At 33.1% G+C, this 24,529-nt stretch overlaps 2 protein-coding genes across 2 annotated transcripts; both read left to right on the top strand.

The window, feature by feature from the left end:
• Positions 1 to 583: 583 nt before the first annotated feature.
• Positions 584 to 5,664, top strand: LOC141596607 (putative pectinesterase/pectinesterase inhibitor 17). Its single transcript, XM_074416805.1, has 2 exons — positions 584 to 1,512; positions 4,889 to 5,664. The coding sequence occupies exons 1-2, from the start codon at positions 621 to 623 to the stop codon at positions 5,560 to 5,562; spliced, it is 1,566 nt and encodes a 521-aa protein (XP_074272906.1). The 5' UTR covers positions 584 to 620; the 3' UTR covers positions 5,563 to 5,664.
• Positions 5,665 to 13,142: 7,478 nt separating this feature from the next.
• LOC141596606 (putative pectinesterase/pectinesterase inhibitor 17) lies at positions 13,143 to 18,178 on the top strand. Its single transcript, XM_074416804.1, has 2 exons — positions 13,143 to 14,070; positions 17,354 to 18,178. Exons 1-2 carry the CDS (start codon positions 13,179 to 13,181, stop codon positions 18,025 to 18,027), a joined length of 1,566 nt encoding a protein of 521 aa, XP_074272905.1. The 5' UTR covers positions 13,143 to 13,178; the 3' UTR covers positions 18,028 to 18,178.
• The last annotated feature ends 6,351 nt before the right edge of the window (positions 18,179 to 24,529 follow it).

Genomic DNA, 24,529 nt, shown 5'->3' with positions numbered 1-24,529 from the left:
ATATAAAGCATTTTTATTACTCCGTACATAAATAATGTACCCTTCCGAACAATGATAACTATTGATTTGATCAAGCTAAAGGGGGATAGAGGGTGTAATAATTTTTGTTTGAAATTGTACACTTAGTTAAGATTTTCAATACGCATTTGAACATTCTAATTGCTATTTATGAAAACGAAATCAAAGTAAAGAATTAAAAGATAATACGTATGAATACTTGAGGCAACACGAAATGCGTAATAAAGAGTTAAAGACCACACTAAGTCTTCCTTAAGACGGCTTAGTCGGCTTTATCTGTCGTAAGCGCCTAAAACATGTCAAGTACATACCACCTATATATATAAGAATACATCGAGAAAAATAATATATTTATCTTATAATACGTATTGTGATATTTGATCCGACTTAAACTTAAAACAGATAATACAGGCCGTCTTAAATTACAATTTGCGTAAAGACCATAACATACAAGTATACAACTAAAGTCTTGTGTTGCATTCTTATCCACAAAGTTACAAACTATTTTCCTACGTAGGAAGGTCCAACCTAGTCATTAACCTCTATATAAACCCCTTTAATATTACGTAAAAATTATATTAATCATCACATGCAAAATATATATGCAACACCAAAACGTAACCATGCATATACAAATAATTTCATTTTTCATTTTAATTTCTTCATTAATTATGATTAATGGTGAAATTCCTCTAAATAATCTATCATCATGGTGTAAACAAACACCATATAGTGAACAATGTGAATATTACCTTACACAAAATAAAGAAAATACTTTCCCTATAAATGGAAAACAAGATTTCCTAACCATGGTGATTAAAAATGCCATGGGAAACCTAATCCAAGCTCATCAAAATGCATACTCACTAAGTAGCTCAAATGTCGAAAGTGAGGTCGAAAAGGCGGTATGGTTGGATTGTTTGGATCTCTATGAGCTAGCTATAGACCACCTTAACCAAACAATCACAAACACAAAGTGCACCAAATTTGACACACAAACATGGCTTAGCACTGCCCTAACCTCACACCAAACTTGCCAAAATGGGTTTAATGACATGAACCTTCAAAATAAGTTCATGCCGAATAATCTAAACATTTCTTCCTTGATAAGTAATGCACTTGCTATCAATAATGATGGGGATACTGATACTGATACTGCCTCGTGGACGAAGACGGAGAAAGACGGGTTTCCAAGTTGGGTTCGACCGGGAGATAGGAAATTGTTGCAGTCTATGGGGGGAGGAGGGGATATAGTAGTGGCACAAGATGGGTCAGGGGATTATAGTAGTGTAGAGGCAGCAATAAGTGCTGCCTCAAGTAAAAGTAAAGGAGGAAGTAGGTTAGTGATTTATATTAAGACAGGGACTTATAAGGAAAATATTAATATTGGTTTGAAAAATATTATGTTGAAAGGTGATGGTATTGGTAAGACGATTATTACAGGGAGTAAGAGTGTTGGTGGTGGTGCTACCACGTTTAGATCAGCAACTGTTGGTAAGTACTTCGTATAAAATACAAGTTTTTTTTTTTTTTTACGATTTTTTTAAACTGTGCCCTAGGGATACATGTTAAGAGAACCGAAATGGAAAGTCTGACAGCATGAATTTGAAAAAGTGTTCTTTTATTTAACTTTTCAATCCTTAAGGCACGTTTTTGAAAAAACGTTTTTAATTACATTTTTTTTTTATATTTACACATGTTTAGTTATATATACGTAGTAATCATCTGAGGAATAATAATAACTTATATAAATTATTTTATTATAAAATCGACTTTCATTCACAAAAAAACCCTTAAAAACTGATTACTTTTACAAGGGTAGTGGCTAGTTATGTAAAATACCATGCGGAGTTACAATAATAATAATAATAATAATATGAACCGCTTCACACAAGTATTTGTATAATATAACAGACTAACAAATCGAGTGCATCGACTTATGAGATTGGTGTAAAATTGAAAGTAATAGTTATAAGATGAAATAATCAGATTTTGTAGTTTTTTTTAATTATAGTCATGGATCGTTTACACGGACGTAAGTACTTATATTTGTTCTTTGGTTATAATATGATTTTCAATTACTTTAACTCGTAACAAGTCATTTTAATTGATTATGAGTAGAAAAAGATCATTTTCAAGTATTGAGATGTTCAAAATAAACATCAACATTAAATTTGCATGCATAATAGAGAAAAGGACGTAATATGTTGACTTAGGTTTTTAACGGTTTCAATTGGTACGTAGTTTAGATTAAGTTACGTAATCTTAACTTATAGCAAAATTAATTACTATCTTATAGACTATAGGAAAAGACGACGTTTTTTTTTCTTTTTATGACTTTTCACTTCATCCTGAAAGCGATTAGCATATTACCAAAATAATATGGGCAATCTAGTCGTTTGTCGAAAAATAGACGAATACTAGCATCCTTGTTCTCATGCATCCATGCATGCATGCATGATACGTAGTAGATATTACCAAAACTAGTAGCTTGTCCACAAATCATACATATACTACATACGTATATGCTTGCATATACACAACCAAATACTCTCTTATTTACGGTCTACTTCCTTTTTCATTTGTTACTTAGATTAAAGGAGTAAAAATATAAACCACTCAAAATCCACTCCCCCATGCCACTACCCTCACATACAATTGAATTTGAAGCAGACAAACTTCCAAATAAGAAAATAAACTAAGAAAACCTCGGTAAATCGAAAAAAGAAATATGGAAGTTAACCTAGGGGAGAGTACAAATCTTCAGTGGAAAAGAATACTTTATGATGATTTTTTTACCAAAAAAATACGGAATATAACTCATCTATTATATTCAGTACAATTTTATCAATTTTTTTTATAGCACGATTTTATATTAAAATTATAATAAAGTTTACACATACGACGGTGGGAGTTATTCAATAATTTTAGTTATTTTCTTTCTTTGTCATATTCTGTCATTGTTTTAGGTTAATGGAATTAATCTCATGTTATTATGTTAATATTATGAGTCATTTTATAAAAAGACTAACTACTTTCTCTGTTTTAAGACTCTCAACTATTTATTAAGTTTTAACTAAAATATCTTTTACGATAAATAAAAAGGGTAAACAAATGGTTAGGACAAAGATCGTTATTTAGAATTTGGTTAGGTTTTGAATTGATGGATATGTGTACCCAACTTTGTAAATAAACAACAATCATTTCAATGATGTTATTAATTAACAACAATTATGTTAGCATGTCATTAGGTTCAAAGACTAAAGCTTTAATTGTGGCTCGTATATTAATTATTACAAATTTTTTAATTCCACATATTTAATTAAGAGCTCTTAAATGGATAGGAAGCAAGAATAATCTTCGGCATTGGACTTTAAGCTATGTACAATTATGAAGGTCGTTATCGAACGTTATGAACTACGTTACTACGGAGTGCTAAATAAAATTGACTGAACTAATAGCTACTAGCTAGCGAGTGGCAGTCGACCTCTAAACAATAAAAAAAAATATATATATAATTCACATTTAAAATTTTATATTTTTACTTTAGTTTAAGCTTGTTTTCTAATATTTTTCGCTTTCTAAATATAAATACTGGTTGCGCATGAGCGAGGTTTGATCAATTATACATACTAATAAGTTGCGTAAAATTGTCACCCTGAATTCCGTCATCTTCTTTAATTTTCACCCATAATTGGGAATAAGTTATGAATATGAAAGTTAAATCATTTTTGGGATATTGATGGTACGTAAATCGAACTGAATTTTGGAATTCTAATGACGTAGAGCTTCTTAATTAAGCTGTTGATTTCTTAAGGATGGAGATGATAATAGCTTGTTCACTAATTTTCTAAAACCAAAATGTTTACATCATGATTTGTATTATTTTTGTATTTTTCAGGTTTTCAACTACGTAATTTGTACTTTCTTGCTGATTGATTATTCATGATAGTTATAGAAGGTTGTTTCAGCTTTTTTTGTTTTTTTTTGAAAAATCAAAGTCTAAAAAAAAAATAATTCATTTAATACTAATAAGTGAGTAGTCTTTTCCGCAAAAAAAAAAATGACTCGTCTTTTTATATATCAGGACTATTTCATCGGTAAGTAGATTATACATCTAATGTAGTACCACCAGTTTTATAGTTTTTGAGCATTATAATAAGATTTTGAGTTTTATTTTAAAAATTATGAGTTTTAGTATAAAGTTTCTGAGTTTATTCACTTACACATTAAGCTCAAAAAATTACAATAAAACTCAAAAATATTACATATAAGCTTAGCTAAATTTGAGTTTTAACCGAAAAATAAAATAAAATTTAACTTATGAACTTTAATAAGCTCATAAAAAAAACACATATGCTCAAAAACAAATAAAGTTTCAGGTAATTAACTCTGAAAAAATACACATATGCTCAAAAACTAATAAAGTCTAAGTATTATATCCGATGTATGTTCATTTTTCTCTTATTTCACCGGTGTGAGAATGCCTCACAACTAATTACTGGCTTTCACAAGTTATTCAATTTTTTATGTAAATAAAATCTCCACACTTTTATGTGATGTAAGTAATGACTAATGGGTACATAATTTCAAAAAATACTGAGAAAAGGATCAATGGTAATTATGTTACATTATTGTTAATTATTAGGTCTTCCTCCTAAAAATTGTATAAGTAAAATCTGTTAATTTTGAGTTTTATTAAAATGAAACTTATATATGCTTTAAAAATTCAGAAAAAATATACGTAAACTCATTTGCTAAAATATCTGATATACATCAGATACTTTTTCCTTTTCTCCTTAAAATTCTAAGGTAGTGAAGTGTTGTCCAACTTCTAAAAGTTTGTGCATTTGTTGTTGCACTTGAACAGCTGCAATGGGAAGTGGATTCATGGCCCAAGGCATAACATTTAGTAACACAGCCGGCCCAGGAAACCATCAAGCAGTAGCCTTTCGGTCCAATTCCGATCTCTCCGTTTTCTACCAGTGTAGTTTTGAAGGCTACCAAGACACTCTTTATGTTTTAACCAATCGCCAATTTTATCGTGAATGCAATATATATGGCACCGTCGATTTTATTTTTGGAAATGCCGCTGTTGTCCTTCAAAATTGCAACATTTTGCCTCGACATCCACCCAATGGGCTTAACACCCTCACAGCCCAAGGCCGAACTGACCCGAACCAGAACACGGGTATAGTTATCCACAATTGTCGTGTTACTGCGGCCGAAGGCCTAGGTGGAGCTAACACTTACTTGGGTCGTCCGTGGCAAAAGTATTCAAGGACCGTTTTTATGAAGACATACTTGGATAGTATTATTAACCCCAAGGGTTGGTACCCATGGAGTGGTAATTTTGCTTTGAGCACTTTGTACTACGCCGAGTTTGCGAATACCGGTCCAGGGTCATCCACTGGAAGCCGTGTTAATTGGCCGGGTTATCATGTGATAGGTGCGTCCGATGCCGGAAGATTTACTGTCGGAAGTTTTATCGCTGGTGGTTCTTGGATACCTAACACTGGTGTGCCTTTTACCTCCGGGCTTTGAAGATATCTTATGAATTGAACATTACTCTATACATGTAAATGTCATTTTTATCACAAACACAAATAAAGAAGAGGCGTAGTTAATAATTATATGATGCTAAAATGTAAAATGTATATAGTTATACAAAAACGTATATTGTTTGATTATTCTAAGTGATTTGGAATTGATGAAATACTTACTTCTAATGGTTGTATAAAGATGAGTAGAAAACACATCTTTGATTATTCTAAGTTATTTAAAATTGATTGAATGAGTTTATTTAAGTTACATTTTATGAATGAATACTATTGGTTTTTCCTTAGTTGGCGCATCCATCGTCTGTGCATGTTCATTTAATAATAAAGATGGCTAATCTAATAAGTGTGATTTATATATTAGGGAGTATATCCCCTACTACTAAGAGAATAAAAATTCTCTTAGTTTTCCCTCTAAAAAGAATCTAGCTAAATAAGGCAATAAACAAAATTTTCTTTCATTACATTATTATCTTTTCAATGAATATATTCTTATAAATAAACTTTAATTTTTTAAATAAATTCATAATTATGATTTTTTCATTAAAATAAAATAAAATTGATATTAAATTATAAAGTATAAGTTGCTAAATTTTTCAGTAATGCAATAATTATTACTGTAGAGAATAACTTGACACGTGCTTACTATTAGCTTTGTGACAAAAATCATTCACTAAAAAAAAATCACAACTTAAATAAATTTTTTTTATTAGTTTTCCATTTCAAATTTTTTTATTTCATATCAAAATATAATGGAGTGAACTGATAAATATTAATGAGGTGCAAATTTTAAAAGTATAAATTATCCTATATACTAAGAGAATACAACTTCTCTAAAGTTTTCCCTCCAAAGTGCTTAAACTTATATATGGAAACAAATTAGATTTTCATTTATTAAACTAATTTTCCATTTAAAATAATCTATACATAAAAACTGTATCTCTCATTATTAACTTCGTGACGAAAAAAGATTTTTTTAAAAAAATTTGATGTAGTTAAAATATTTTCATAAAAAACACAATTCATGGAATTATTCAATTCTTTTGATTAACTTTAATATTAGTTATTTTTTATAAAAATTCGCGAGATATAAATCTAAAATCTATAACTAATACACTAAAAATTAAAAGGCCTATATTTACCGCGCATTTACGCGGAATCTACACTAGTTAGTTATTACGTATTTACTATCTACACATGCTCAAAGCTTTACCCTATATGGCTATACGCACCAAAAATGGTAGCAACGAACTCGACCCTTAGACCATCCCCAAGCAGTAGTCGCGCTAACTAGATCGCGGCCCGATTTTACTTTTAATCTCACCTTATTAACTTTGACTCATATTCACCCACTCAAGCAGAAGGTCGCGGCCTAGGTCATCAACCCAATCATTATCCACTTTATAACATTTCCATCAATCATTTTTCTCATTTTCTACCCCACTCCTCCCCTTCCCACCCCCCTCCCCCTCTCTCTCTCTCTCTCTCTCTCTCTCTCTCTCTCTCTCTCTCTCTCTCTCTCTCTCTCTCTCTCTCTCATTCTCTCATTTTTACAATTATTTTTCCTAACATTTTATAAATATATTTATTTTTCTATTATTGTAAATATCTTAATAAAAAAAACTAACTCAATATTTTACAACTATATTAATCTTATGTTGTACTTTACGAAAAAAATATTAAATAACAACGTTATAATTTGAAAAGTGATTAGATGATTTCATTAACAATTAAAAAAAATTATTAAAAAATATGATTCGACATATAAAATACCGCATATATTTTTTTTAAAAACATTAAATACTACGAAATGATAGAATGCATTAAAAGCAAATTATAGTTACGAAAGTTTTCCCAAATTCTAGTTACGAAAGTAGAGTAGAATAGTGTAGAGTAGTTTTTTTTATTGTTTTATAATTGTTCAACCAATAAAAATTGACACATACAAGGTCAATAAGACTATTTCTTTTGACCAACCTTGGTTACAAATTGAGCATTTCTTGTTTTTGGTCACAATTTGACCACCTTTGGTCACATATTAACAATACTAATGACTTGATTAACCATGACCAAGCAAGGTCATGACCAAGCAATCGACCTTGCTTGGGGATGGTCTTAGAAAAAAAAAGACATTCAACGCTAAATAAATTATGAGATTTTAGTTTTTTATTCGCAAGAGTCAGAAATCCGTTGCAACATATAAGACTGTTAAGGTATAAGACCATTTAATTGGCCCTCAATAACCACACTATAAGCCCATTGATTGAATCTCAACTATCACCTTAAAGTTTAATTTAGATAGTCTTCTCACTTGCAATTGGTATTATAGTCAGCGTGATTAAAAGGTCGCAGACTCGCAGGTTCAAATTTTAAGAGACTCCAAAAATCTCACATGTGGGATTTGAGAACATCGTACGAGTAAATTAGTGCATTATCCACTTTTCAAGTCCAACAACATTCGAGTGAAGGGACATCGATCTTTAAGGTATAAAACCATAGACAAAGTAGCTAGTAAGGGTAATTGTATCTTACATTGTTTCATAAAATCTCTATATGGATGACAACTCTAGTAACCTCCTCTCTATACAAATATCAAAAATTCTACCGTCCTTTCGGAGGACGGTACTCCTCACACACAAACACAATCCACCCAATTGGAATATTATAATGGCTTGTGTGTGAGGAGTACCGTCCTCCGGGAGGACGGTAGAATTATTCATACAAATATAGTTAGTTTTTTTTAAAGATGTTTTAAATTAATATTTTGTAATTCCCCTATTTATTAAAAGAATAAGCAAAATTCTAAATTTTCCTACCTAAAACATATTTCCTAAAATAGGACTTGGTATTTTAGCATATTATAGGTATATGGACATAGTAAGTTGTAACTGAGTATAATATTTTAGATTTAATTAAATATTACATTCAATATTTCACATTTTGTAAACATTTATCTCCGATCTTTTTATGATAAATAAATTCTTTTTTTTTTTAACGAACTTTATGATAAAAATGCAATTTTTTTATAATAAAAAGTTACATCTAAAAAATATGTTATTAGTAAATATTTGTAAAATAACATTATTAATTTCTCGGTTTAAAAAAAAAGCTCTCAAAAAAAATACTCATTTCATTACTTCTTACAATAATTTAAATTTTTATTTCTCAAATCAAAGTAAAATGATGAGAAATATGAAAATTAAATGAATTGTCAATTTAAATTCTATAAATAATAAACTGAAAAGTAGAACTCTATAGGTACCGTGCATATATTGCACGGAGTGTACACCAATTTAATACCAATTATATAAAATATAACATGACCTATAAATGTTGTGTAGTTACTTAGATCCGTTTCATAAAAAGTACTTCATCCATTCTAATCCAACATTCTCTTATTCATTTTCGGTCTATTTAAATTCAACCTCGCCTTTTCCTTTTTAGGATATTTTTAGACATAATTATCCTTATTGAATTTGCCTATTTACACAAAATATCATTGTTATAATATTATTCTATTATATTAACTATTATTTTTGTCCACCAACATGTACTTATAATAATATTTTATTCTACTCTTAAAATTTGTGCAAAAAGCAAAAAGGAAGCTTGGATTTGAATCAATTAGGATTCTCTCCATTTCTTTCTCTCCATTTCCTCTCACAATCTATTTAATAATATTTTCCTCTCTAAACCCTATTAAACCTTAATTTCCTTACATAAATCTTGAACCGTTCGATATTAGCAGCATGCAATCCTATCCGTTGATAGAAAATGGCCTCTCCATTTCTTTTTAGGAAATGGAGAGGATCTTGACTCGATTTGAATGGAGGGAGTATTTGTGTTGCTTTTTTATGCTAAACCATATACATACTCCCTACGACTCAGACCAAAGATAACACTTACTATAAACGGACGATCGAAGCCTAGGTAACATTCCTTATTTGGCTAACAACATTACCAAATTGTCCCTATGCTCATTTGATATTTACACAAAAACGTCATTTCATGACTCACCTACCAATCCACAATTAAACCCGACCTATTCTTTTCCTTCTTTACCCTTATTTTTTCCCACTTTCTTAAATTCTCTCAAAATCTCTATGTTATTTTTGGTCTGGGTCGGAAGGAATAGAATATAACTCATATTTAAAATTTTATATATACATCATTAGATATAAGATATAAAGCAAATTATACCATTAATATTCACTCTGTCTCAATTACAGATGAACATAAATGCGGGCTAGCCCGTCCCGCCGACGGGCTTCTCCTTCCTGTGGCCCCCTGGCCCGGTCTGTTGCCTCGCCCACCCCGCTCCCCAAGTCGGGCTAATCCCGGGCTCACTGCTCCCCAGCCTAGCCTGCCTCCTTTTTGCCCAACCTGGCTGGTTTAGGGCCATCACTCCCCCAGCCCGCACACCCCAGCCCCTTTTTGCCCAACTTGACCCGCCCTCAGCCCGGCCCGCCCTATGCTGGCATGGTCCATTGTCCAACCTAATCTCAATCATATATTTGTTTAATTATCTTTGATAATTAAAATGCTTTCGATAAAGAAAAAAAAAAAGATAAATAAATGATGGGGAAGAGAGAGTAAAACAAATTAAATGTGGATTTCTTGTTGCACAAATAGTTGACTACTCGTATCCAATAATTCCAATACCTCGGTCTCCTACCTATAGTTTACATGTAGAATTTACAAACCCTAATATGTAGTCATAACAAGCTTAGTGTACACACAAATAGAGGATTAGAGTATTAGACTATTATTAGTGGCGGCAAATTACGCAGCTGTTTGTTGAGTTGACACTTTAAGGATAAAACTTTCTTTGTCTTTAACCAACCATGCATTTTAAAATGAAAAATTCAAGGACAAGACTATTATACATTATGTACGAATAATGAACCTTACGTTAGTTACGTATTCGTCTTTCCATGCATTAAAAGACAAAACTATTTGTACGACATGCTTTACCTACTCAAATTGATAGCTACATACTTAGCCCATAATAGGGCACATAGCCTACATTCTACATATAGTCTTTTTTATTTTTGAGGAATTCTACAAATATATATAGTTCGTTGTACATTATTGAAACCTTTTTTGCAGTACAATTCAATAATAATATTGATTAACTACTTGACCGATCAATATGTATAAAGCAGTGGTCAAGATTAAAAGCTAGACTACTTTAGGGATTTGATTAGTCACAAAAAGTTGTACTCGTAGCATATATAAGGACAAAACACTTACGATGAACAATCACGTATCTGTATGCATTGTTTCGATCATCTTTTTTTCCGCGAGCAAAAATTAAGTGAATTATAATGATGGATTCCGAATGGATTAGTGTCTAATGGAAAAACATTGTCAAATTGAAATGCATAATGACGACTCATCAAAGTTTTTAAGTTTACTCAAATTCAACTTTAGAAAGAGCAAAAAAATATGTCGAGTCAAAGTGAGTATTCAGTATTAGTTTCGTTTGTATTAAGTACTGTACAACATTTCTAGATTTTCTGATTATTTAGCGAAAAAAGATTACGCAAGATAAATTATTCAAAACACTAAATTAATAAATCGATCCATCAAACAAATGGATTTTTTAGAATAAAATTCAATTTTCAAGAAAATTACATGAAGCAAATACACGAAGAATATTGCAGAAAAAAGTGGTCACGGCAACTAGGGTTCTTTTCACATTATATTCAAAAAAAGTATGATCAGGAAATACGATGGATTGACATATTTGATATTTCACTTACCATTATCAACAAGAGTAAAAGGTAGTATGGATTATTAATTTATTATGTGTGTACATCAAACAAACTTTTAAGTAACTGTTTTCGGACAACGGTCGATTAACTAACGAAAATTAAGTTTATAATATTGTCACATTAACTATGGTCCACTATAGAGTGCTATAGGCTCATAGAATTTGTACGGGATTTTTTTTTTTTTTTTTTTTTTTTTTGCAGATATTAGAAATGACATGCAATTAGTCTTTTATAAGATCATACTATACTATACTAGGATAGTGATAGGGCGCCACCGCGATGTGCCTTCGTGCCACCTCTCTCACAACCCTTTTTAATTGAAGGGTCCCCACTCCACCCCACGAGAGGGTGGCGCTGAAATTAATCGCCTTAGGGTGTGTATTTCATTTTCCTACTATAGTATCCATTTTAATATTCAAAGGGGTCAAATTCATCTAATTTGAGCATTTAAAATAAATATTTTGTTTTCCTTTATGCATTCTGTTTTTATTTTATTCATACTATTTGAATTATTTCATCTGTCTCAATCATTTGTTTTTCTTTTATATTCTTTTTGAGAGTATTTTAATCAAAGACAAAAAAATGATTGGGACAGAGAGAGTATGTCTCAAACTTAAAAAGATATACATGTCTTAACTTAAACAAGAATTTGTGAAAAACAAGACAACTTTATTATAAAGGCTCGGGCCGCTAACTCGTTTGTTCCGTGAACCAAAAATTTAACGTACGTGAACCTCACTCATGTCCTGCCCAAACTCGTATTCGATCACCTTTAATAACGTATATATTCGTTTTACACTGAATAACACCTGTAGTAGTATTATCAACAATAATAATTATTCACAAATTCTCAAATGAGATCGTTCATGATAAAATTACCATGAACTAAACCGAGTCATAATATAGATATCAGTATTGTACTCTCGTATTTAAATAGTTACAAAAATTAAGAAGTTTATGGGTAGACATATTAGCTAAGTTGATTTGATTATTCCGATCACATTATCTCAGTATGGGACATTTTCTAGAGACAAAGTTGCAAAGCTAAGTATTTCCATCAAAGATAATGGTTGGTGAAGAGTTAAAATCGTTCTTGGTTAATTAGACGTTACCATACTACGAAGTACAATTCTATTGGTGAAGCAATCGAATTTTGGCCCTTCATTTCTGAAAACTATGGGTGTATGAAGTGTATACCATTTCTTAAGCTCCATAAAAATATACTCGTATTGGCCGCCGGAGGAATCTAGAAGTACAACATTTATCTGATATCAGTTCTCAACAGATGTAAAATGATTAGACAACATCAACTGATGTACCGAATCCTCCTATTCACTAGTATATTCTTCCCCTTTACTTTTTACCCAAGAAATAAGGAAATCAATTTGGACCACACAAATCACACTACTTCACATGCCATTGAATTTGGACCACACAAATCAACCCAAAAAAGAAAATAGGGAAAAAAATCCGAATAACCGAATATGGAAATAGGGAAGAAAACCCTGAATAGGAGGGAGTACAATGTACGGAGTATAAAAATTATTCAACAGATTTTACATAAGAATCTGTGAAAAGGTAGTATATTGTCTTAGCACCATTCGCTGACACCCGACCCTATTATTGTCTTTTGTTTATTGATCTGATGTTTTAATTTTTACTTGTGAATTAAAGGGAATAGGGACAAAATCTTGTGTTGCATTCTTATCCACAAAGTTGCAAACTATTTTTCCTACGTAGGAAGGTCCAACCTAGTCATTAACCTCTATATAAACCCCTTCAATATTACGTAAAAATTATATTAATCATCACATGCAAAATATATATGCAACACCAAAACGTAACCATGCATATACGAATAATTTCATTTTTCATTTTAATTTCTTCATTAATTATGATTAATGGTGAAATTCCTCTAAATAATCTATCATCATGGTGTAAAAAAACACCATATAGTGAACAATGTGAATATTACCTTACACAAAATAAAGAAAATACTTTCCCTATAAATGGAAAACAAGATTTCCTAACCATGGTGATTAAAAATGCCATGGGAAACCTAATCCAAGCTCATCAAAATGCATACTCACTAAGTAGCTCAAATGTCGAAAGTGAGGTCGAAAAGGCGGTATGGTTGGATTGTTTGGATCTCTATGAGCTAGCTATAGACCACCTTAACCAAACAATCACAAACACAAAGTGCACCAAATTTGACACACAAACATGGCTTAGCACTGCCCTAACCTCACACCAAACTTGCCAAAATGGGTTTAATGACATGAACCTTGTAAATAAGTTCATGCCGAATAATCTAAACATTTCTTCCTTGATAAGTAATGCACTTGCTATCAATAATGATGGGAATACTGATACTGATACTGCCTCGTGGACGAAGACGGAGAAAGACGGGTTTCCGAGTTGGGTTCGACCGGGAGATAGGAAATTGTTGCAGTCTATGGGGGGAGGAGGGGATATAGTAGTGGCACAAGATGGGTCAGGGGATTATAGTAGTGTAGAGGCAGCAATAAGTGCTGCCTCAAGTAAAAGTAAAGGAGGAAGTAGGTTAGTGATTTATATTAAGACAGGGACTTATAAGGAAAATATTAATATTGGTTTGAAAAATATTATGTTGAAAGGTGATGGTATTGGTAAGACGATTATTACAGGGAGTAGGAGTGCTGGAGGAGGTTCTACCACGTTTAGATCAGCAACTGTTGGTAAGTACTCTGTACTTCGTATAAAATACCGTTTTTTTTTACGGTTATTTTAAAGTGTGCCCTAAGGATATAGGTTAAGAGAACTGAAATGGCATTGAATATGAAAAAGTGTTCATTTATCATAAACTATCATTTATGTCTTCTTAACAAGTGTCCGTATAGACGTATGTCACATTTTAGAAAAACCATTTTTAGTTACATTTTTTATATATATTTATACACATGTTTAGTTATATACTCCGTACGTAGTACTCATAATATGAGGAATAATAACTTATACGAAGTATTTTCTTATCATAAGACCGACTTTTATTCAACAAAAAAGCACTTTAAAAGTGATTACTTTTACGGGGGTAGTGGCTAGTTAAAATACCATGCGGAGTTACAATAATAATTATATGAATCGCTTCACACAGGTATTTGCATAATATAATAGACTAATAAATCGAGTGCATCGACTTATGAGATTGATGTAAAATTAAAAGTAATAATAGTTATAAGATGAAATAATCAGATTTCGTAGTTTTTTAAATTCTAGTCATGGATCGTTTACACGGACTTAAGTACTTATATTTGTTCTTTGGTTATAATATGATTTTCAATTACTTTAACTCGTAACAAGTCAATTTAATTGATTAGGAGTAGAAAAATATCATTTTCAAGTATTGAGATGTTCAAAATATACATCAACATTAAATTTGCAAGCATAATAGAGAAAATGACGTAATATGTTGACTTAGGTTTTTAACGGTTTCAATTGGTACGTAGTTTAGATTAAGTTACGCAATCTTAACTTATACGGAGTAGCAAAATTAATTACTCGTATCTTATAGACTATAGGAAAAGACGACGTTTTTTTTCTTTTTATATGACTTTTCACTTCATCCTGAAAGCGATTAGCATATTACCAAAATAATATGGGCAATCTAGTCGTTTGTCGAAAAATAGACGAATACTAGCATCCTTGTTCTCATGCATCCATGCATGCATGATACGTAGTAGATATTACCAAAACTAGTAGCTTGTCCAAAAATCATACATATACTACATACGTATATGCTTGCATATACGCAACCAAATACTCTCTTATTTACGGTCTACTTCCTTTTTCATTTGTTACTTAGATTAAAGGAGTAAAAATATAAACCACTCAAAATCCACTACCCCATGCCACTATCCTCACATACAATTGAATTTGAAGCAGACAAACTTCCAAATAAGGAAATAAACTAAGAAAACCTCAGTAAACCGAAAAAATAAATATGGAAGTTCACCTAGGGGAGAATACAAATCTTCAGGTGGAAAAGAATACTTTATGATGTGTTTTTTACCAAAAAAATACGAAATATAACTCATCTATTATATTCCGTACAAATTTGTCAATTTTTTTATAGCACGGTTTTATATTAAAATTATAATAAAGTTTACACATACGACGGTGGGAGTTATTCAATAATTTTAGTTATTTTCTTTCTTTGTCATTTTCTGTCATTGTTTTAGGTTGATGGAATTAATCTCAGGTTATTATGTTAATATTATGAGTCATTTTATAAAAAAGACTAACTACTTTCTCTGTTTTAAGACTCTCAACTATTTATTAAGTTTTAACTAAAATATCTTTTACGATAAATAAAAAGGGTAAACAAATGGTTAGGACAAAAATCGTTATTTAGAATTTGGTTAGGTTTTGAATTGATGGATATGTGTACCCAACTTTGTAAATAAACAACAATCATTTCAATGATGTTATTAATTAACAACAATTATGTTAGCATGTCGTTAGGTTCAAAGACTAAAGCTTTAATTGTGGCTCGTATATTAATTATTACAAATTTTTTAATTCCACATATTTAATTAAGAGCTCTTAAATGGATAGGAAGCAAGAATAATCTTCGGCATTGGACTTTAAGCTATGTACAATTATGAAGGTCGTTATCGAACGTTATGAACTACGGAGTGCTAAATAAAATTGACTGAAATAATAGCTACTAGCTAGCGAGTGGCAGTCGACCTCTAAACAATAAAAAAAAAATATATATAATTCACATTTAAAATTTTATATTTTTACTTTAGTTTAAGCTTGTTTTCTAATATTTTTCGCTTTCTAAATATAAATACTGGTTGCGCATGAGCGAGGTTTGATCAATTATACATACTAATAAGTTGCGTAAAATTGTCACCCTGAATTCCGTCATCTTCTTTAATTTTCACCCATAATTGGGAATAAGTTATGAATATGAAAGTTAAATCATTTTTGGGATATTGATGGTACGTAAATCGAACTGAATTTTGGAATCCTCATGACGTAGAGCTTCTTAATTAAGCTGTTGATTTCTTAAGGATGGAGATGATAATAGCTTGTTCACTAATTTTCTAAAACCAAAATGTTTACATCATCATTTGTATTATTTTTGTATTTTTCTGGTTTTCAACTACGTAATTTGTACTTTCTTGCTGATTGATTATTCATGATAGTTATAGAAGGTTGTTTCAGCTTTTTTTTTTTTTTTTTTTTTTTTTTTTTTTTTTTTTTTTTGAAAAATCAAAGTCTAAAAAAAAATAATTCATTTAATACTAATAAGTGAGTAGTCTTTTCCGCAAAAAAAAAATGACTCGTCTTTTTATAAATCAGGACTATTTCATCGGTAAGTAGATTATACATCTAATGTAGTACCACCAGTTTTATAGTTTTTGAGCATTATAATAAGATTTTGAGTTTTATTTTAAAAATTATGAGTTTTAGTATAAAGTTTCTGAGTTTATTCACTTACACATTAAGCTCAAAAAATTACAATAAAACTCAAAAATATTACATATAAGCTTAGCTAAATTTGAGTTTTGACCGAAAAATAAAATAAAATTTAACTTATGAACTTTAATAAGCTCATAAAAAAAACACATATGCTCAAAAACAAATAAAGTTTGAGGTAATTAGCTCAGAAAAAATACATATATGCTCAAAAACTAATAAAGCCTAAGTATTACATCCGATGTATGTTCCTTTTTCTCTTATTTCACCGGTGTGAGAATGCCTCACTACTAATTACCGGCTTTCACAAGTTATTCAATTTTTTATGTAAATAAAATGTCCACACTTTTATGTGATGTAAGTAATGACTAATGGGTACATAATTAAAAAAAATACTGAGAAAAGGATCAATGGTAATTATGTTACATTATTGTTAATTATTAGGTCTTCCTCCTTTTTCTCCTTAAAATTCTAAGGTTGTGAAGTGTTGTCCAACTTCTAAAAGTTTGTGCATTTGTTGTTGCACTTGAACAGCTGCAATGGGAAGTGGATTCATGGCCCAAGGCATAACATTTAGTAACACAGCCGGCCCAGGAAACCATCAAGCAGTAGCCTTTCGGTCCAATTCCGATCTCTCCGTTTTCTACCAGTGTAGTTTTGAAGGCTACCAAGACACTCTTTATGTTTTAACCAATCGTCAATTTTATCGTGAATGCAATATATATGGCACCGTCGATTTTATTTTCGGAAATGCAGCTGTTGTCCTTCAAAATTGCAACATTTTGCCTCGACATCCACCCAATGGGCTTAACACCCTCACCGCCCAAGGCCGAACTGACCCGAACCAGAACACGGGTATAGTTATCCATAATTGTCGTGTTACTGCGGCCGAAGGCCTAGGTGGAGCTAACACTTACTTGGGTCGTCCGTGGCAAAAGTTTTCAAGGACCGTTTTTATGAAGACATACTTGGATAGTATTATTAACCCCAAGGGTTGGTACCCATGGAGTGGTAATTTTGCTTTGAGCACTTTGTACTACGCCGAGTTTGCGAATACCGGTCCAGGGTCATCTACTGGAAGTCGGGTTAATTGGCCGGGTTATCATGTGATAGGTGCGTCCGATGCCGGAAGATTTACTGTCGGAAGTTTTATCGCGGGTGGTTCTTGGATACCTAACACCGGTGTGCCTTTTACCTCCGGGCTTTGAAGATATCTTATGAATTGAACATTACTCTATACATGTAAATGTCATTTTTATCACAAACACAAATAAAGAAGAGGCGTAATTATATGTTGCTAAAATGTAAAATGTATATAGTTATACAAAAACGTATATTGTTTTTCTTCAAAAAAAAAAATTATATTGTTTGATTAGTCTAAGTGATTTGGAATTGATGAAATACTTACTTCTAATGGTTGTATAAAGATGGGTAGAAAACACATCTTTGATTATTCTAAGTTATTTAAAATCCATTGAATGAGTTTATTTAAGTTACATTTTATGAATGAATAATATTGGTTTTTCCTTAGTTGGCGCATCCGTGCATGTCCATTTAATAATAAAGATGGCTGATCTAATAAGTGTGATTTATATATTAGAGAGTACGTATTAGTTATTATGTATTTACTATCTACACATGCTCAAAGCTTTGCCCTATACGGCTATACGCACCAAAAAATGGTAGCAACGAACTCGACCCTTGCAAAAAAAAGACATTCAACGCTAAATAAATTATATGTTGTAGGCCCCCTTCCCCCTTTTTTCACAGATTGCATTTAAAGTGTCAATTGGCCGTCACTCAAGAGTGACGGATATGTGCCGTCACAAACAAGAATTTGTGTTAAAGTGTAATGTTGAACTCCAAATTTAATCTCCATTATATCCTCCTCTAACTCTCCCTTTTCGAGTAACCCGTCTTCAACCATAGTTTTTTTTTTTTTTTTTTTTTTTTTTAGGTAAGAAAACTAGGTTGATCCTCTAGGGTAGGACCAACCTATCTCATCCTTTCGAATGACGGAGGTAAGTTGAAGCCACCGGCTATCAAACCACCACGAAAGAGTTGGACATGAATGTCCAACTGAAGCCATGAAGTCAGCAACCTTGTTGGCTTCACGAAAGCAATGTTTAATTATCACTTCATCGAAAAAATGAAGGTCTAATTTCACATCCTTGATAATACTAGAAATTTCCCACGGAATTTGCCAAGTACCTCGAATCGAGTTAATAACACATAAGTTATCACCCTCCACAATTAACTTTGAGATTCCTAAGTATTTAGCTGCTAAAATACCTTCTTTTAAAGCAAGTGCTTCCGCAACAAGGATACTATTGGATCCGCACTTTTTTGCTCCCAACAAAACGACTTTACCATTGTGATCTCTTATAGAATATCCTAAAGCAGCTTTATTACCTTCTATTCTCGATCCGTCAAAATTTAGCTTTAGGAAACCGTTTGTAGGTTTTTCTCACCAAATCTCTTCCTTACTAGAATTGTTTCTAGCTGATTCTTCTACCTCGGGATTGTTGAGATCCTTAAATCTAGTCACATTCCATGTCTTAGTGCTATTATTACATAAAGTAATAAGTTTGCTGATACTTAAATTAACATTATTAAAGATAATATCATTTCTATGGAACCATGCATTCCACCAAATGAAAATAATCTTTATAAAGTCATCTTTTGGAATTAAATCCTTGAGATAATTAAGTTTCGTTAGAAAACTTTGACTTGTAATAGTATCATAATTTGACAAAAACTCGTTGAAACTAATAATGTTCTTTTTTTGGTGAAATGTGAGATGTATATATATATATATATATATATATATATATATATATATATATATATATATATATATATATATATATATATATATATAATCAAAAATGTAGTTCATGAGGTACATGTCAACTAAAGCCAATTACATAATTCCAACTTCCTTAACCCAATCTAGCTCTAAGTAAGTAAGCTTGTTTCTGTCTCTACCTTGAATTCTTAGCTTCATGTCATCAACAATATTTGTAGCAACCTTTTGTGGCCTTAGAAGAACACCATCATTCCTGCATTTATTTCTATGATGCCATACATGATATATAGCTCCCAAAGTCAGTCCTGCCTGAACTCCTCTCTGCATCTTAGTACCAGTAGCATGTATACACCAGTCCAGCACATTGCCAGCTGGTAGATTGAGGCCAGTTTTCAGTTTTCAGCTGCAGATGCTGGACTATCTTGCTGCTGTAATCACACCCAAAAAAGAGATGTTCCAAGTCTTCTGATGCCTGTCCACATAACCAGCAACTATCATCAATGTCCACCCCATATCTGATCAACTTGTCTTTGGTTTTGAAAGCTCCATGGGCAAGAATCCACCCCATGAATTGATGCTTTGGTACCACCCATTCATTCTATATCACCCCATCCCAGCTGACCTTAGGACGAGTCCCCATGAGCCATTGATAACATCTGGCAGTAGAGAATCCTACCCCCTATATATCCCATGTCCCATTAGTGTAGGTAGCAGACAGGTCCTGTTTTACCCTACAGACTCTTCTCCACACCCAGCTTGTGTTAGCACCAGGCTTATCGCCACCAATTCATCCTTTGGATGATTGTGCTTCACCCATTTGACCCAGATAGTATCTTTATCCTCAGCAATCCAATTGACCAGTTTACCTATCAGAGCCTTATTCATCATTTCCAAATTTTTAATTCCTAACCCACCCTCTGATTTAGGCCTGCACACAGTGTCCCATGCCACCATTGGAACCCTATGGTAGTCAGCACAGTTATCCCAGAGGAAGTTTCTGCAGACAGCCTCCACTTTTGCAAGAATTCCCTTTGGTAGAACAAACAAGGAAGCCCAATAGGAATGTAAAGTAGTCAAAACTGCTCTCACCAAGACAAGTCTCCCAGCATATGAGAATTTTTTAGCTCCATAACCATGAATTCTACTACAGATCTTCTCAACTAAACATTCACAATCTTGTTTCTGCAATCTAGTAGTTTGAATTGGCATGCCAAGATATTTAAAGGGTAACTTACCCTCTACAAATCTAGAGACACTCAGGATGTCTTGTTTAAGCTGATCAGACACCCCTCTGAAATAAGCATTAGATTTTGCAGCACTTATTTTTAGACCAGATGCTTTAGAAAAAGTAGAATAAGACTGGAGTAGCAACATTATAGACTTGGCATCCCCATGGCAGAAAAGGAGCACATCATCTGCAAACATCAGGTTGGCCAATTGCACTTGCTTGCACATAGGATGATACTTGAACTCAAATTTAGCAGCAGCATACTTAATAGATCTTGTCAGGTATTCCATACATAATGTGAAAACAAGAGGGGAGAGTGAGTCTCCCTGCCTGATACCTCTCCTGCCTTGGAAATATCCAAACATTTCTCCATTGAGGGATAAGGAAAAGGATGCTGTAGTTATACATTGCATCAACATTTCCTGAAACTCCACAGGGAATCTTAGCTCTTGAAGGAGTTTTTCAACAAATATCCACTCCACTGTATCATATGCCTTTTGGAGATCTATTTTAAATAGACATCTAGGAGATGCATTAGGCTTTTCATAGCACCTAATTAGATCTTGACAAATAAGGATATTCTCCTGAATGCTCCTATTTTGTATAAAAGCTCCCTGATTAGGATCAATGATAGCAGGTAACACTTCAGCTAGTCTTGCACATAGCAGCTTGGATATTACCTTATATACTACATTGCAGCATGCTATAGGTCGAAATTGATACACAGTTTGGGGCCTGTCACACTTAGGAATCAGAGTCACATTCGTTGCATTCACTTGCTTCAGCAACTGCCTGGTTCTGAAAAAATCTTGGACAACAGTAATCACCTCCCCTCCTATCTCAGTCCAAGCATCCTTAAAAAACTTGCTTGTGTATCCATCAGGACCTGGTGATTTGTTATCAGGGATACTGAACACAGCTGCTCTAATCTCCTCCCCAGTAACAGGTCTCAGTAAAATAGTCTTGTGCTCCTCCCTGCATCTTTGTCCTTGATCAATGATCTTCCTGTGTATTTTAGTTGTTGCTTGTTTAGTCCCAAGGAGTTGCATATAGTATTCCAGGAATGATGTCTGAACCTGCTCTGGACTGTCACACATCTTTCCATTCATGTCCTCTATCAAAATCACCCTATTCCCATTCCTTCTCTTCTTGAGAATGCCATGGAAATAAGCACTATTTGTGTCCCCCTCTTTCATCCAGAACTGCTTTGCCTTTTGTGCCAAGAAGTTATCCCTAGCATTGCTTAATTTCTTTAGTTCCTGTGAGGCCTCATATTCTGCATTAAGCAACTGAGTATCAGTGGGATTCCTTCCAAGTTGTTCCTGCAAATCATGGACCTGTTTCTGAAGTCTGCTTGTTGAATGCTCAATATCACTATACCCCTCTTTATTCAAACTTTTCAAAGCTGGTTTCAGGTGTTTTAGATTTTTAACTTGCCTGAACATGCTAGTTCCCATCAGACCCTTGTCCCAATTACTTCTAACAATGTGCAGGAATTCCTTTGCTTCTCCCCACATATTGAAATACTTGAAGCAACGTTTCCTCTGGGAATTTTTAGAGCTACTAATAATACATGGAGTATGATCCATTAACCTCTCAAGCAGAAAATGGGCATAAAGATCAGGCAAATGGTCACACCAGTCCTTATTAATCAGGAACCTATCAATCCTACTATAAATCCTCTCCTCAGGTTTCTGTTTATTGTTCCATGTAAAGAGAGACCATGTAGCATCTATATCAAGGACTCCACAATCTGCCACACATTGCCTGAAAGGCTCCATCTCACCTGAAGGTGTGTTGCCACCAACCCTCTCAGCAGCTGATAACACACAATTAAAATCACCAGCAATGGCCCAAGGACCACTGACCTGACCAGCAATTCTTCTTAAATGATCCCATAGAGGAGCCCTATCATGAATAGAATTGAAAGCATAGACCATTGTCATATAGAAAATGCTTCTAGTCTCAATTGATTCAACTCTCATATGAATGAATTGTGCATTATACTCTATAAATTGAACCTTCACAGCTTGTGGTTGCCACAAAATCCAGATTCTCCCACCATTGTGATGACCATTATTAGTTGATATGCACCAGTTATTGAAATTATTTACAACTTTCTTCAGAACCCTACTCTTTATTTTTGTTTCTAAAAGACCAAACAATCTGATCTCTTTATTATGTAAGAAATAATTTATTGCTTTTTGTTTTCCTACTCTATTCATACCACTCACATTCCAGAATCCTATCTTATCCATTGGAGATTTTAGGTTGAGGACTGTTACCATTTGCACCACCACTTCTTCTAGGAGGAGATGAGACCACCTCTTTGTAGGAATGTGCTCCAAAAGAGTCAGAGCTGTATCCTCCGCCACTGTACTCATGTCTCTGCATCTGAACTAGCCTTTTAACTGGAGTAACAGTCCTATTTTTAGTGATCTGAATTGGGCCTTGCAAACTCCCAGGAGGGTTAGCAGGAGGGGGTAAAGTAGCTTTCTTCACCACAGGTCTTCAAACCAACTGAGCTTTCTGACCCTTCTTTTGATCATTCTTCCTGCAATCTGCCTCCATATGTCCCATTCCCATACACTTTTTGCACTTAACTGGCCTCCATTCATATTCGACCTCAATTTGAATCACATAACCTAGTCTTGTTTTGTCCTCAGTAGCTACATCACTCTTGATGTATTTGCTTACCAAAGAAGTTATCTTAGGCAGTCCCTTTCCCCAAAATTTCAGAGGTAGATTATGCATCTTAATCCACGCAGGAACTGAACTTACCTCCTCCTTTCTCATCTCTAGATCTCGTGTCCAGGACTTCACAATCATAGGTTTATTGTCAAACATATAATAGCCCGAGTTCAGTACCTTGTCCTTCATTTCAACAGATTTAAAGTGAACCAGAAAAACACCATTTGGCATAAACGAGATTTTATCAATGTTGAACTTGGTCCAAATCCTCCTAATAAAGCCTTCAATCACCTCCCATGGAGGATTTGCTCCTAGTATATAGCAGACAACAACCTGACTCCAGTATTCAATCTCCTCCTCTACATCCTCTTGTTCAATCTGCAGTAAATCCTCATGCTCTGTTTTTGGATTCTCCTCAGGGATTTCATTTCTCTGTTCTACCGTTTCTCGCACAACTTCCTCCTCATCCTCTATTTCTTCCACGTCTTCTTCTTCATCCTCAGTTTCCACTTCTAATTCAGGAATTCCTGTGATCTCATTAATATTCTTCGTTTTCACTGCATCCTCACCATCCGGGCCTGCTTGTTGTTCATCAGGGTTTGTTATATCATTAGTTTCCTCTATCTCTTCAACAGGCGATGATGTCTCAGCAGTAACTTGAATATTTCGTCCTCTTAAGGTCATCTCATGCTGCTTCTGATGCGTTGATTTCCTAGCCATTAGCTCTAAAATCAAATCAACAATCGTAATTAGTGCACATTAACATCTCAGTAGGGTTTTTTCGCTCATTAGGGTTTTTTCTCTCATTAGGGTTTTTTCTCTAGCTTTACTATACGAGATTTTATAATGTGGAAATAATGACAAAAATTACATGCAAGAAATTGAAACTAATAATGTTCAGGTCTTGGATGACAGACCCAATCAAGGGACATTCGTAAAAGAAATGATCTTTGTTTTCAATAGGATTGTTGCACAGAACACA

The sequence above is a fragment of the Silene latifolia genome, chromosome 8 (genome assembly GCF_048544455.1).
Source record: "Silene latifolia isolate original U9 population chromosome 8, ASM4854445v1, whole genome shotgun sequence".
Taxonomy (NCBI): Eukaryota; Viridiplantae; Streptophyta; class Magnoliopsida; order Caryophyllales; family Caryophyllaceae; genus Silene; species Silene latifolia.
The sequence above is the reverse complement of the archived record's forward strand: the minus strand, read 5'-3'. Positions and strand labels throughout refer to the sequence as shown.